This window comes from Ailuropoda melanoleuca, chromosome 1, assembly GCF_002007445.2.
Source record: "Ailuropoda melanoleuca isolate Jingjing chromosome 1, ASM200744v2, whole genome shotgun sequence".
In the NCBI taxonomy this organism is placed as follows: Eukaryota; Metazoa; Chordata; class Mammalia; order Carnivora; family Ursidae; genus Ailuropoda; species Ailuropoda melanoleuca.
The window spans coordinates 122,868,762-122,881,583 of NC_048218.1; the positions used below are offsets into that span (position 1 = coordinate 122,868,762).

The 12,822-nt window shown below is 41.0% G+C and overlaps 1 protein-coding gene across 7 annotated transcripts in view; it reads left to right on the top strand.

The window, feature by feature from the left end:
* AMPH (amphiphysin) overlaps window positions 1-12,822 on the top strand; it is a 219,518-nt gene that overhangs the window by 181,602 nt on the left and 25,094 nt on the right. For 4 of the 7 annotated variants that reach the window (XM_034665790.1, XM_034665808.1, XM_019793769.2 and 1 more), the window contains exons 15-17: window positions 667-699; window positions 5,859-5,915; window positions 10,301-10,426. In XM_034665790.1, the coding sequence (XP_034521681.1) occupies window positions 667-699; window positions 5,859-5,915; window positions 10,301-10,426 (216 nt within the window). The remainder of the gene's footprint in view (window positions 1-666; window positions 700-5,858; window positions 5,916-10,300; window positions 10,427-12,822) is intronic. The other 3 variants (XM_034665814.1, XM_019793770.2, XM_034665799.1) reach the window with 1 other exon arrangement.

Sequence of the window (12,822 nt, forward strand, 5' to 3'; positions counted from 1 at the left end):
CTGTCTTCTCAGGCCTGCCTCATCTGCTTGAAATCTGTGCAAACCAAACACAAATAGGTTGACAAACCAAACAAAAAACAAGACAAAGCAAAAACATTACAAAAGCAGGATCTTTGTGTTGGGAACTAACGAGTCTGTTTTACCATCCTGTTTATTATGTTTATTCTACTTTCATTTTTATTGTTCAAACACTAAGAATATGTAGATCAGACTAATTTACTCTTCCTAAAGTGATTCTGCAGTAAGAACACATGAACTGTTTCTACCCAGGCAGCCCCAAAACTATAGACTCTCGTAAGAGCTGTTCATCCAAATGATGTATTAGAGAAATACTGAAAATGCTTCTAGCTTCAATCAGTGGCCTAAAAAAGGAGCTTTAACCCTCGTGGTTTTTCTCTGGAATCATCTCATTATTGAGAAAGTGGGCTTTGGTTAGCACGGAGCCACACGCCAATAAAAATCATCATTTGTAAAATAATCTTTGTCAGCCTATTTAAAATAATACAGTATGGCCTTTCGCATTTCCTAAACACTTTCATGCACAGCAACCTTTTGTATTATTTTAAAATGTGTGGTGTTCTTCACTTTCCAACTTGTCTGATGGACATTTACTGATCCCACAAAAGTGACAAAACATAACGGACTTTGATTTCCCTTTCTGTTTAGGCTTCTGGTGGTACATTTAATGGATTCACCCAGGTAAGAGATCAATTCACTGGCACATTCTATCCGCTGAGAATGATGCAAATTGTTAAAATACAGATCTCGGTGTCATTGGAATAACATAATGTTGAAGCATGTCAGTGCAAAATTTGACCCTATGACTTTCAAGTTCGGTAATGGAAGCAGTAATAGTGGCAACGTTGTAGGGTGTTGTGAAGAGTCAGGGAGACATGCACGCAGAGCACTTTGCCCAGTAGCACAGCACCTCCTGAGTGCTTCCGGGCTGTATCAACAATTCATATGGTTAGCACTGCCATGGAATTATGCTGATTCCTCTACTAGAAATGAGAAGTTCTCCCGATCTGAGAGATCCACTCGATTCAGCTGTTGGAAGAGAGGAGATAGGATTGTTTTGAACCAATGGGGTGGGTCTTTGGAAAATAGAAATGGTTTTTAGGAACCTCCTTATACAGATTCATGTAAGAGGCCTACTACACACAACCTTACCTCTTCAGTTGTTCTTTAGGAAGGAGCTGTTTGAGGGTCGGAAACCGTAGATTGGTTCTGATCAATAAGGCAGAATTTCCCTTGGGTGTCTGTTTAAGAGGAGCGACAAGATGGACCATCCCATCCCTCCGTACGACCCAACAGATAGACAGTTGTAACCCATGGAAGGGCAGGCCACAAGGCTCTCAAGCTCGTGGAGTAAGTTCTGAAAACCTCTTCAAGGGAGACTTCAAACAGAGGCTTGTCTGTGATGAATGCTTTGTCTCAGAATATTAGAGGTGAAGAATTTCTGATTTTAACATTTAGAATTTCTCTGTTTAGAAGTTTGACTACTTTCCCCCATGTTACCTGTAAAATGATAAAGTCTGCCCATACCCACATCCAAAAACTCTTTTGAAAGGTCACGTTGTAAGAATTGTTATTCATTTCTCATTTTTTAATTATCAGTTATAAATGCCCATGATTTAAAGAGTAACAAAATTGTATAAGAGGGTTTTATATAAAAAGTTCAGACCATCCTACACCTCCTCCATTTCGCGTTTCTTGGAGGTAAATTTGCCAGATTGTCTGATCTCAGCCACGTGTGTGTGTGCCCGTGACTTGCTTCTAACGCTGCTTCTTGGTCTCTAAAGCATGATCTATCGACTTATCTCTCTGAAAGGTGCAGACTTTATGTGCCTTCAGACCCCCATGCCCCCCCGCCCTGGCTCACCCTCCCTCTCCTTCCTGCCCTTACTCTTCTATAGTCCCAGATAGCTGTCCAGCCAATCTGTGGTAATAGGATAATGATAGCAGTGCTGTCGGCGCCCCCGCCATGAAGTTTACCTTTAGTTTCATGCCAACTTCCTGTTCTCGTTTGAGGAAATAATCACAGGGTCTTATTTGTTTGCTTGTTGGTTCATTTGCTTAGTGTTTTAGGGACTTATCACTAATTCAGTCCTATATTCTGTACTTATATAAATCTCCCCTCATTTTGTTGGAAAACATTCAGCATTTGGTCAGTTTCATCTTCCTGAAGAATTTGCTTCTCTCTCCTTCTGGACTGCTCTGTCTGAACTGGCTTCTCTCTGGCGACGCCTGCTGCCACAGCTGTTCCCATAGGCTCTCCTGTTATGTCCGTCCTAGGTGTTGCCTTCTGTCAGTCCACTCTTTTCTGGACACAAATCTTCCTCATTTGTGGTTTAATTCCACATATTAAAACACATCTTCATCCATAAATTAAAGCACATCCTCTAGTAGCTTCCTAAGAAAAGTATGCACGAGAAGTATGTAATTGTGACCTTGTACACCTGAAAATGTCTTTATCTCTGTAAATAGTGATCCGTTAGATTGGATATAATATTAGAATATAAATTTTTCCCTTAGAACTTTGAAACCATTGTTCCATCCATTTCTACCTCCTAATATTGCCCGTGAGAAACTTGATTCTTTTTAAAAAAAATTAATCTTGATTTAATAAAATTACGATTATCATGAAAACTCCGTGCTAATTTTTAGAATAAACAATTTTCCAACAGAAATATTCCACAAACAATAACTTTACCTCATGTTTGATTTTTATAGCAGGATCATAGACTCTTTTTTTTCCAAAAATGATTTTGAATTAGTATTTGAGGGTTTTGTCAGTTTTTCCAAAGGCCTTTCTTAATCTTGAATGTAATTATTTAAATAGTATTCTCATTCCAAGTATCTGTTATGTCATTATCCTTGTTGGTTCTTTTTTTCATTTATTACCTGATCTTTAATTGGGCACAACCATTCATTATCAATGGCTTTGTGTAATGCTATGCTGGTTCTCCCAACATTGCTTTGGTCCACTATTAGAAATTCTGTATCATACATCAAAATTTTAATTTCAGCTTGCAGGCAATTTGTATAGAGACTGAAGTATTAAAAAAATATTGGGAAATGGTAGGTATTAGTCTTTTTAAAAATTATTTTAATTCCAATATAGGCAACATAGAGTCTTATGTTAGTTTCAGGAGAAGGGATAAAGAAGAGATGGTGTGTGTACAGTGGAATATTACTCAGCCATAAAAAGGAATGAAATCTTGCCATTTGCTACAATGTGGTTGGAGCTCCAGAGTATATCCCTAAGTGAAATAAATCAGTCAGAGAGAGACAAATACCATAAGATTTCACTCATATATGGAATTTAAGAAATAAAACAAATGAGCAAAAGAATGAAAAAAGAGAGAGAGAGACAAACCAGGAAACAGACTCTTAACTGTAGAGAACAAACCAATGGTTACCAGAGGGGAGATGGGGTGGGGGGTTGGGGGGAATAGGTGATGGGGATTAAGGAGCACACCTGTTGTGATGAGCACTGGGTGACGGATAGAGGTGTTGAATCACTATATTGTTTTGTTTCTTGATATTTTTAAGAAAACTTTTCTTTCTCTCTCTTTCTGTTTCTGCCCCCTGCTGTACCACTTTCTCTTTCTGGAAGTTTGTAGAATCTCTTTTTTTACCTTGTGTTTCTGAAATTTTATAGTGATACACTGTGGTCTGAGTCTGTTTCATGCATTGTATTAAGGCTCTTTTAATCTAAAAATCCATGTCTTTTAGTGGGGGAATTTTTTTTTAAATCTCACTGATGGTTTCTCTTGTTTTCCTAAGTCTTCTAGTTATTTTCCTTGCTTTTTCCTTTTCTTGGTCATCTTTCTCTGCTTTCCAGCTCTTTAAACAGATTTTCACCACTATTTTTTTTTTTTTTTGAGGATGGAGACATCAGTTTTATTTTTTAATTTCCAAGAGTTCTTTTTGTTTACTGAATATTTGTTTTTTAATAGCATCCTCTTCTTACGTCATGAATACAACACTTCCATTATATCTCTGGAAGTATTAATAATCATGACCATTTTTGAAGGTCCTACATAGAAAGTCTTTGTTTCTTCCACTTCCTTTTTTTTTTTTTTTTAACTATTCAGCTTTTCCCTTTATTATTTGAGACTCTTCCTAAATGGTGATCTTGGCTGTCTACTCATATTTAAGAGTGAGGTACTAAAAAGCTGTTGGGAAACTTGTACAGGTCTAGATAGAGTTCATGGACTATAGGTATTCTTCTGGAATTCTCTGATTGATTTTTCCTGTTGAGAAGCTCTTGATATGAAATTCTGTGGCATTTTTCTTGGGCTGGCTAAATTTCCACCTCTTCTGGTCTCCTGTCTGGTGGGTATAATGGAAGGTAGATGATAAAAATGTTGGAACTTAGAGGGGAGGGACGCTGGGCTCTCAGTATTTATTATGTAAATGCTCACTTAAGCCTGCTACTTTCCTAATATGCCTCTGTGTTCCCCAGTCCAGAGGCCTTCTGTTTCAGCCTCTGTGGAAATAATGTCAAGTCTTGTGCTGCAATGAAGGGATATCACTTGGTTTTCGGATACATGAAAGGATCTTGAGGTCCAGTTGCTTTTTCACAGACTTCCAGCCAATTCCCCGTCTTTAGCACCACTCAACTTCCATTTCCCTTTGGTCCCTGTGTTTCTAATTATTGATCCTTTGGGAGTTCTGAGTAATAAACTGGGTTGTGTTTTTGGCATTTCTTACATCGCTTTAGGATACAGATTTTTTTTTTTTTTGGATCCACAAGTTACTTCTTCATTCGTCTGCTTTTCAGTTTCAAAATGTTTTTGCTCTTATCTTTCTTTTCATTCTTTTTATGCTCATGGATATAAGCTTTTTAAATTTGCTTTGTGAAATTCCTTTTATTGTCTAGTTTAGATTCTGGAGGAAATAGAGGTAATTGCCACAATACATCTTTAACCAACTGTCACTGTCTCATCTTTTCTGTTGGGGAGCCCTGATATCATATTCTGTGGGTACTTTTTTTTCTTTCTTTCTTGTCTTCAACTGGTCACTTTAACCAGGAAAGACTCTTTTGGTCTTCTCTCTAGTGGATATAAGCCTGGCTACCAGCATAACAAGAGATGAATATTGTCTTCGAGATCACTGTTCCCTTAGATTTATTCCAGCTTGATTTTTTTTCTAGGTCAGTGAATACATGGTATAACATTTAAGTTATGGCTCATTATTTTTTTTATTTTTTATTTTTTAAAAGATTTTATGTATTTATTTGACTGAGACAGCAAGAGCAGGAACGCAAGCAAGGGGAGTGCGAGAGGGAGAAGCAGGCTTCCTGCAGAGCAGGGAGCCCGATGCAGGGCTCGATCCCAGGACCCTGGGATCATGACCTGAGCTGAAGGCGGATGCTTAATGGCTGAGCCACCCAGGCGCCCCAAGTTATGGCTCATTATTAACCCATAGAAGTCACACCTAGGTGATAGAGTGAGATTGAATTTCTAACATTTAAGAAGTGTGAATTTGTAGCTTAGAGCCATTAAATTCTAATTCAGTGTTGATGTCCAGACGAGAAGCTACAGATCAAAAATGACTCTGAAGTCACTAACCCTTTTTTTTTAAATGACTCTTACTGTACTATGTGTGGTATCACGCTAGCTCACAGTTATGTTTAGAACAGCTGTTAAAATTATTTTTGCATTGTCTGTTTTCTGATTGAAAATAAAAGGAGACTTTTAAAAACTTTATATTAAAGTTTTAGAAACTGTGTATTTATTGATACAATTGATAGAAGTGAATTGAAATGATATCTCTGTCGGGTTTTTTTTTTAGCAAATTTAGGTGGAACCATCATAATTTTTCATCTTCTGTTTTCCCCCGATTTTCAGCCCCAGGACACTTCATTATTCACAATGCAGACAGACCAGAACATGATCTGTAACTTGGTAAGTTGACTTTGGTGTGTGTTTGGGGGGCCATTGTTAGTTACTCCTGAACATTCTAGGGTCGATCATTCTAGATTATTGAGAGCTCGAATATCCAGAATGTGGTTTTTGCAGCCCTTTCTTTTCTAGAAAAGAGGAAGGAAAGCTTCTGAAAACTCTCACTGCGACTTTGGTTTTAGTTGCTTCTTTTTGTAAAAGCACAGTGATCCCAGCAAAAAAACAAAAGTCTCCTAGTTCTGGGCTTCAGTGGAGCTCCGTAAATCCATCAACAGCAGGGATGTTTCTGCCTGAGTGTAATTTACTCCACAGGATTGGAAATGAAATCGCCTCAAGAATTCATGCTTCAGGATAGATCCTTGCTTCTCGAGCCTTGAAGCTACCTCGTTTCTCATCTCCTCCCTCCCGTTGTTGTGAGTTGTAGAAAGAAGTCACGCGTACGGAGATGTGATTCCCCTGTTGCTGCCAAAGGACGTGAGGACAAAGCTTAGCTAGGGAGTGAGTAGGAGCTGACAGAGTTACTCTTGGTGTTAGAGGAGATTCCGACAAAGTTGTTGTTGCAGTTATCACAGGAAACCTTTTCTGCAGCAGCTTACTAGAAAGTTCAAGGAAGAGGCCTTGAGTGACGTCTCTTGGGAACTTGGCGGCCGTGGGCTACACAGGACGGGGCGTTCATGAGTGTTATCTGTAGCTCGCTGGCTTTCCCGTGGGAATGGGATATAATTATCCCAGCCCCGGGCTTTCACAGTGGAAGCTTAGAATTGGATGTAAGTAGAATAAATGTTTCTTTTTAGATGATTTCATGTCTAAGTAAGGAATTCTGTTCTGGGAAATTTGTCTTAAAGGTTACTTTGATAATTTCTCAAAGGCCAGTGTGTCTGTAATCCCTTGTCCATTGATTGTCATACTTTTGCTTTTTGGGTAACCAGGTGAGAGGTGGAGTCTGTATGGGTGCAAGTAAAGATTGAAATGTTTGAAGTACAAATTATGTTGATGTTGATAACGGAGCCCGAGAGACTTACGTGTCCTGTTCATTGGTAACTTTCAGCCTGCGGGGTGGAGTAAGGATTATACCAACATGGTATAACCAACAGGGAGGATGAGATTTTAATTATCAGTTGTGAATGGGTCAGGAGAAAAATGGAGAAACATTAGTATAAAAAGAAAGGCAGTGGATCATAATTAAACTCTCACCTCTTACTTTGATGTGAAAATCCAGGCATAGAATCCAGTGGTTTTTAAGTTTCTTAAGACATCTTCCTACTGCCCACAGTTTCTTGTGGGAGCTTACGTGGCCTGCTCTTCCCTTCTTTGGGTATGTGTTCTCCGAAGCAGACATTTTGCACCTTCTTTGCATTGGGGAGCTCAGCTTTGTCATGCCCAGCGTTGCAGATGCTGCTAACATTGGCTAAGCCATGTGAGGAACTAGGAAATCAGAGCACAACCATGCCTCCCACGGAGTTGTGGTTCTGTAAGACCTTCCCAGGAGCAGGACAGTGTCCCAGTGTTGGGTTCACGGGCTGAACAAGGTGAAGGCTGAAGTTGGTCGTCCACTGCACGTCTCCTCAGTCTGCATTTAAGGCCCCACGGGACATCCCTTGAGTACAAGTTTAGACTCTGCAAACCTTGCTCAGGGCTCAGTTACCTCGATGGCCCTTTGCCGTTCTCACTAAACTAGTTCTCCCGAGTTTGGAGAAGCAGGACTCTAAGGCAAGGGCCATCCTGGAATGTGACTAGACTCTTCCCCTCACTCCCAACCTATGTCCTTCATCTGCAATGACCTGCTTTCCATCTTATGACAGAGGATACTGGAGAATGTGCAGTGAGGCTCCGCTTCCCATTTTGTTCGAAAGGAAGAATTCCATTTCTGTGTCTCAGAGTTAAACCATTGTGACATCCTGCTGCCACCAGTAAATTTCAAGTATGATTCTCCTTCGAATGTGTGATGGTCACCACCCCAACAAACAATAGGAGATGATCACCAGCACACCCAAATGGGGATGGCATGCCATCAACCCATTTACAAGGTCTGTTCAGAGAGGCATCTTACAGAAAAAATGTGGTGGAAGCAGGACATAATTCTGACGGGACTATTTGAGATTTTTCCCTGAGATGTGGTTCACAATTTACCTTTGCTTTTCTTCTGTCTTGACAAAATATTTACAATTTTACATTATCTTAGAAGGAATAGAAGGGTGACTTCTATTTCTAAGTTGGAGTAGTTGATTTTATGTACAATCATGCTATCATGTTTCATCCTTACTCCTCATTGAGTGAGTTATACTTGTCCCCCTAGAATCTGAGTTGTTAAATTGCATAGCTATATGGTAATATCTAGTGTGATATGATAATATAGGGGAAATGTGACTTGCGGGGACATAACCAATCCCACGTTCTCTTCATGCTGTCCTTCTGTTGCATTGTCTGATTTCGGCAAGGAAATACGATTCAGCTCCTATGCAAAATCACTTGCTTATTCTCGCCTTACATAAAACTTCAAAATTTCTCTGGACTTCCAAGAAACCCAGGCTCTGGCACGGATATCTTTTCATTTTAAGTTATCTTTTGTATTTTTTTATGTCCACCAATATATTTATTTGACTCCTATTTTGAAACTTCTCTTGGCTCCTTATCTACTTCTAGGCTTTCTCATACACTCAGCCCACAGGGGGACAGCCCTCCGCATATGGATTTCTTGGTGCTTTGTCAAAATACCCTTGCTGTGTAGGTCATTCGATACCATCCTGTCATAGCAAATCACCTTGACTTCCAAATTGTAAGGTCATATCCTGAGAGCTTACGGTATCTCTTTGCTGCTCTGAAACCGTGTTCCATTATGAAGATAATTCTTTTTGAACAATAAAAGTGAAATCTTTTCCCATAAAAACTCTTGAAAGTATATTAGAGCGAATTTTATCTCATTCTTTCTTAAAAATTGTGTCAGATCACCCCTTAAAGGTTATAAAAGCCCATAAAAATATCAAATTTCTGCACACTTATCTACCAAAGTGTCCTTTCTTTTTTTATTATGCCCTTTAAAGGGAAGGATGGTGTGGGATCAAGGCTTGCGTCACAATGGAGGATTTGGTGGGGGCACAAGAGAAACATTTTGTGTATTTATCCAACACTAAGCTATTCGTTACTCATTTCCTGTAATCTCACCTGAACTTCCCCATCCCTTCTCTATGGAACTTGCCATGCACACCACCCTCCGGGGGCAGGTCTGAGAGAGAGAAAGCCAGGGGACGCTCCTCATTGCTTCTGGTGAGAGAGAGTCTGACAGAAGTGAACCGATTTCTCCAATCCCAGTATTTACTGGATACTTCTTCCTCCTCTAGGAAAACACTTTTCAACTTTCTTACAGTTTGAATGTCCTGATGGGAAAGAACCTTAATGTGCTTCCTAATGGCCATCGATTTAGTGAAATAATGCTGCTAAATAAACATGATTACGTTAGTCAAAGTTGAGAAAGAGGAAACATTTCAGTAGCTGTGGTGACTGCACTGGCTGTGGCAGTTTTACTGGCCTATTGTGACTTGATAGTGCTAATTTTAAAACTAACAATTCTGAAGCTGAGAGAGTCCAGAGGCTTGATTTAGCATATAATTGGAGGATGTCTCTGAGTAAAGGTCACAGTGGGATGGAAAGACGTCACTCTTGTCCATACAATTAGAAGCGTCTAATTGGTACCAGAGAGAATACCACCCTATGGTTCTGTATGGAATTAGCTTAGTATAGGAAAAGAAATGGATTGCTCAGAATTTGTTGGGGGCGGGGGAGAAATGGAACAAGAAACCGACCCGCAAAGTTATCTGCGACTGTGGTGGCTACTTGTCAGGTAGCTGGGTCTGCCTCCCAGCCAGGGCACTGGCAACAATGGCTTCATGATGACCTACTCATGCAGACGAATGCATTTTGAGCTGAATATTGGGATGATCCCTCAATTTTGGGTGCAGTGCATATCGACAGAACTGGGAGGCCCCAGAACCACGTGCCTCTGAGCTCTTCCTACCTCCCCTCAACTGGCAAAGGTGGGGAGCTCCTAGGATCTCCTCTCTCTCTGCCAAATAGCAGACAGTGTCACTTTTGGATCTCTTGTAGATGTCAACAAGTCACATGTAAGTACGAGTAACCAAAATGGTAAGTCTAACTCCAAGAGAAATGACAGTGCTTGGTGATGCTAAAGAGAAGCTTACTAAGAGTCCATTTCTAGACTTTTCAGTGAAGGGCTCATGATGCCAAATGTGGGGTTTTTTTTCCAGCACAGGTTTAATGAGGATAGTTGCCTATAGGATGATGAAGAAAGTCTCAATTGCCCAGTATTCTGTGATGTTCTCTGTTCACGTGTCGAATCTTTTTCCTCTAACGCTCAAAACAAACAATCAAAGGCTGAATCTGAGCAGGCTCCGCCCACAGAGCCGAAAGCAGAGGAGCCCCCTGTCGCTGCCGCACCTGCTGTTGGGCTGGACTCTGGACCGGACGCCCAGGCTGAGGAGCCAGTGGAGGGGGCAGTGGTGAGCGCCGTCCCCCTCCCACCCTCCACCTGCCTCCCCTGCCACAGCCCTGCACATCTCATGATCTCATTTCTCCCTTTTCATCCATGCTTCCCTTGGGCCAAATCACCTCCTGTCTGCCATGGCTCCCCAGGTTCAAATGGCCTTTGTGCCTTTGACAGTGACACTTCATTCTCTTTTATGTTTATAAGTGGAAGATGTCCAGAGACCTGATCTTACGAACTAGAGAGAAATGTCACGTAGCCACAGGCTTGGTTCTCAAAAGAGGATGCCTCTGTTCTTTTCTGAGATGCTCGCATTCCTGGTAGCTGGGTAGTAGAACTCACAAATAACTAGTCTTGTTAGTGCCGTGCACTACCTGTGATGGCGAGAGGTGTGCCTGCTGTGAAGGGCCAGCCTGCAGTGATCTGCAGAAGGATCATAACGTTGTTGGTTGTGTCTCCATATTGATGACTTACAAGATGAGTTTCGTAGGTTGCTTAAATCCTGAAAGGGATTGAAATCCCATATTAAAAATCCTTGAATCAATAACGGTTCCTCTGTTGTACAACCATTTCCTCAAAATCATGTCTGATGTTGGCTCTTATAATAAGACGGACCTTGAGGATGTAGCACGTGGGGACCCTTTGTCTGCTTGGGCACCCGCTCTTACCCTACTCCGTACGGCCATATACCACACCACATCACACACTGGAATGAGCTCTATGTGCAGCGTGTTGAATTGGATAGTGTAAAATTCATGAAAGTGTAGGATAATACTAAGGAATCTTTAATTCACAGTACTCAAGGAGAGGGGCACCTGGGTGACTCAGTCTGTTGGGCATCCGACTGTTGATCTCAGCTTACGTCTTGATCTCAGGGTTGTGAGTTCAAGGCCCACGTTGGGCTCCACGCTGGGCGTGGAGCCTACTTAAAAAAAAAAAAAAACTCATGGAGAGTGAAAAATAGTTTATTGACGAAATATAGTTAAAATGTCTCCCAAGAATCTCAATCAGGTTACCATTTCCTCTAGCCTTTATAGAATCTGTACAAAAACGCAAACCAGTCTGCCTCTCCCCCAAAATAACATTGACTAGATTAGGTAACTAGAGAAATTGAAGTTATATTTCTTGCTATTATTTGTGGTTGTTATTTTACCGGGAAGAGGATAGGTCATCTGTCAAATCTATAGTTTATTAATAGAGTAGAAAAACAAATAATAGGGCAAGGTAGGATGGGAAATACAGATTAAGAATAACTCAAGCAATGATCATGTTTTCCATTTAAAGATACAGAATTGGACCAAGTCCTGTAGGGAAAATAAGAAATGTGTTCTACTAGGTTAAGTCCCCTTTGGAAGTGCTGCTTGCACGGACTGTAGGTTGCAGGTGCCTAGGCTCCAGGCTCCAACATCTGCTCTTTCTCCCAGACTCTGGCGATCTCCATACCTCAGTGCAGAGGGGGCCCTTTCATTGGGTGTCGGATTGTGATCTGTCCTCCCAACTTTTTTTTTTTTTTTTAAAGATTTTATTTATTTATTTGACAGAGAGACAGCCAGTGAGAGAGGGAACACAAGCAGGGGGAGTGGGAGAGGAAGAAGCAGGCTCCCAGCAGAGGAGCCTGATGCGGGGCTCGATCCCAGAACGCCGGGATCACGCCCTGAGCCGAAGGCAGACGCTTAACGAATGAGCCACCCAGGCGCCCCTGTCCTCCCAACTTAGCTTTAATATCATCTAATAACAAAGGAAGGGAAAGATACAGTTGATTTTGTTTTACCCCTGTTATAATTAAAAAAGAGATGTGATTTTTCAAAGGATATGGATGATACCAGGGAGTTAGAAAGATATTGACGAGTTTCAGATGTTGATTTAGAAATTGCTTCGGTTCCAAAACGTTCTTACCAGTTTCTATTTTGAATAGTAGCACAGACTTCGTGCTCACCAGTGCTTTTAAACCACATTGGTTCCGTGGCCCAGACTACTCAGTGTAAGGCTGAATGCCAAAACACCCATGGTTTTGAGCAAAGCTGTTTGATGTCGTGCAGTAGCTAGGAGGTGTGAAATAGACTAGTTCACTTGTTAAATATGGGCTGGAACTTTGATTGTCTGTGATCACCTCTCCGAGTGCCCTGGCCTTGTGCACCTACCCTTATTTTAACAGACATAGAGAAGTAGGTTTTTGTTTTTTCAGACTCCAAATTCATTGGTTTTCCAGTGAATATAAATAGCTACCCATCATTAAATAGCTGCTATATCATATCTACTATAAAGATTTGTAATCTTTTTAATCAAAGGTGATTTTTAAAATATTTAACAAAGTGTACAGTACAGAGGCACCTGGGTGGCTCATGATCTGGGGGTCCTGGGTCAGAGCCCCGCGTTGGGCTCCCTGCTCAGTGGGAGTCTGCTTCTCCCTCT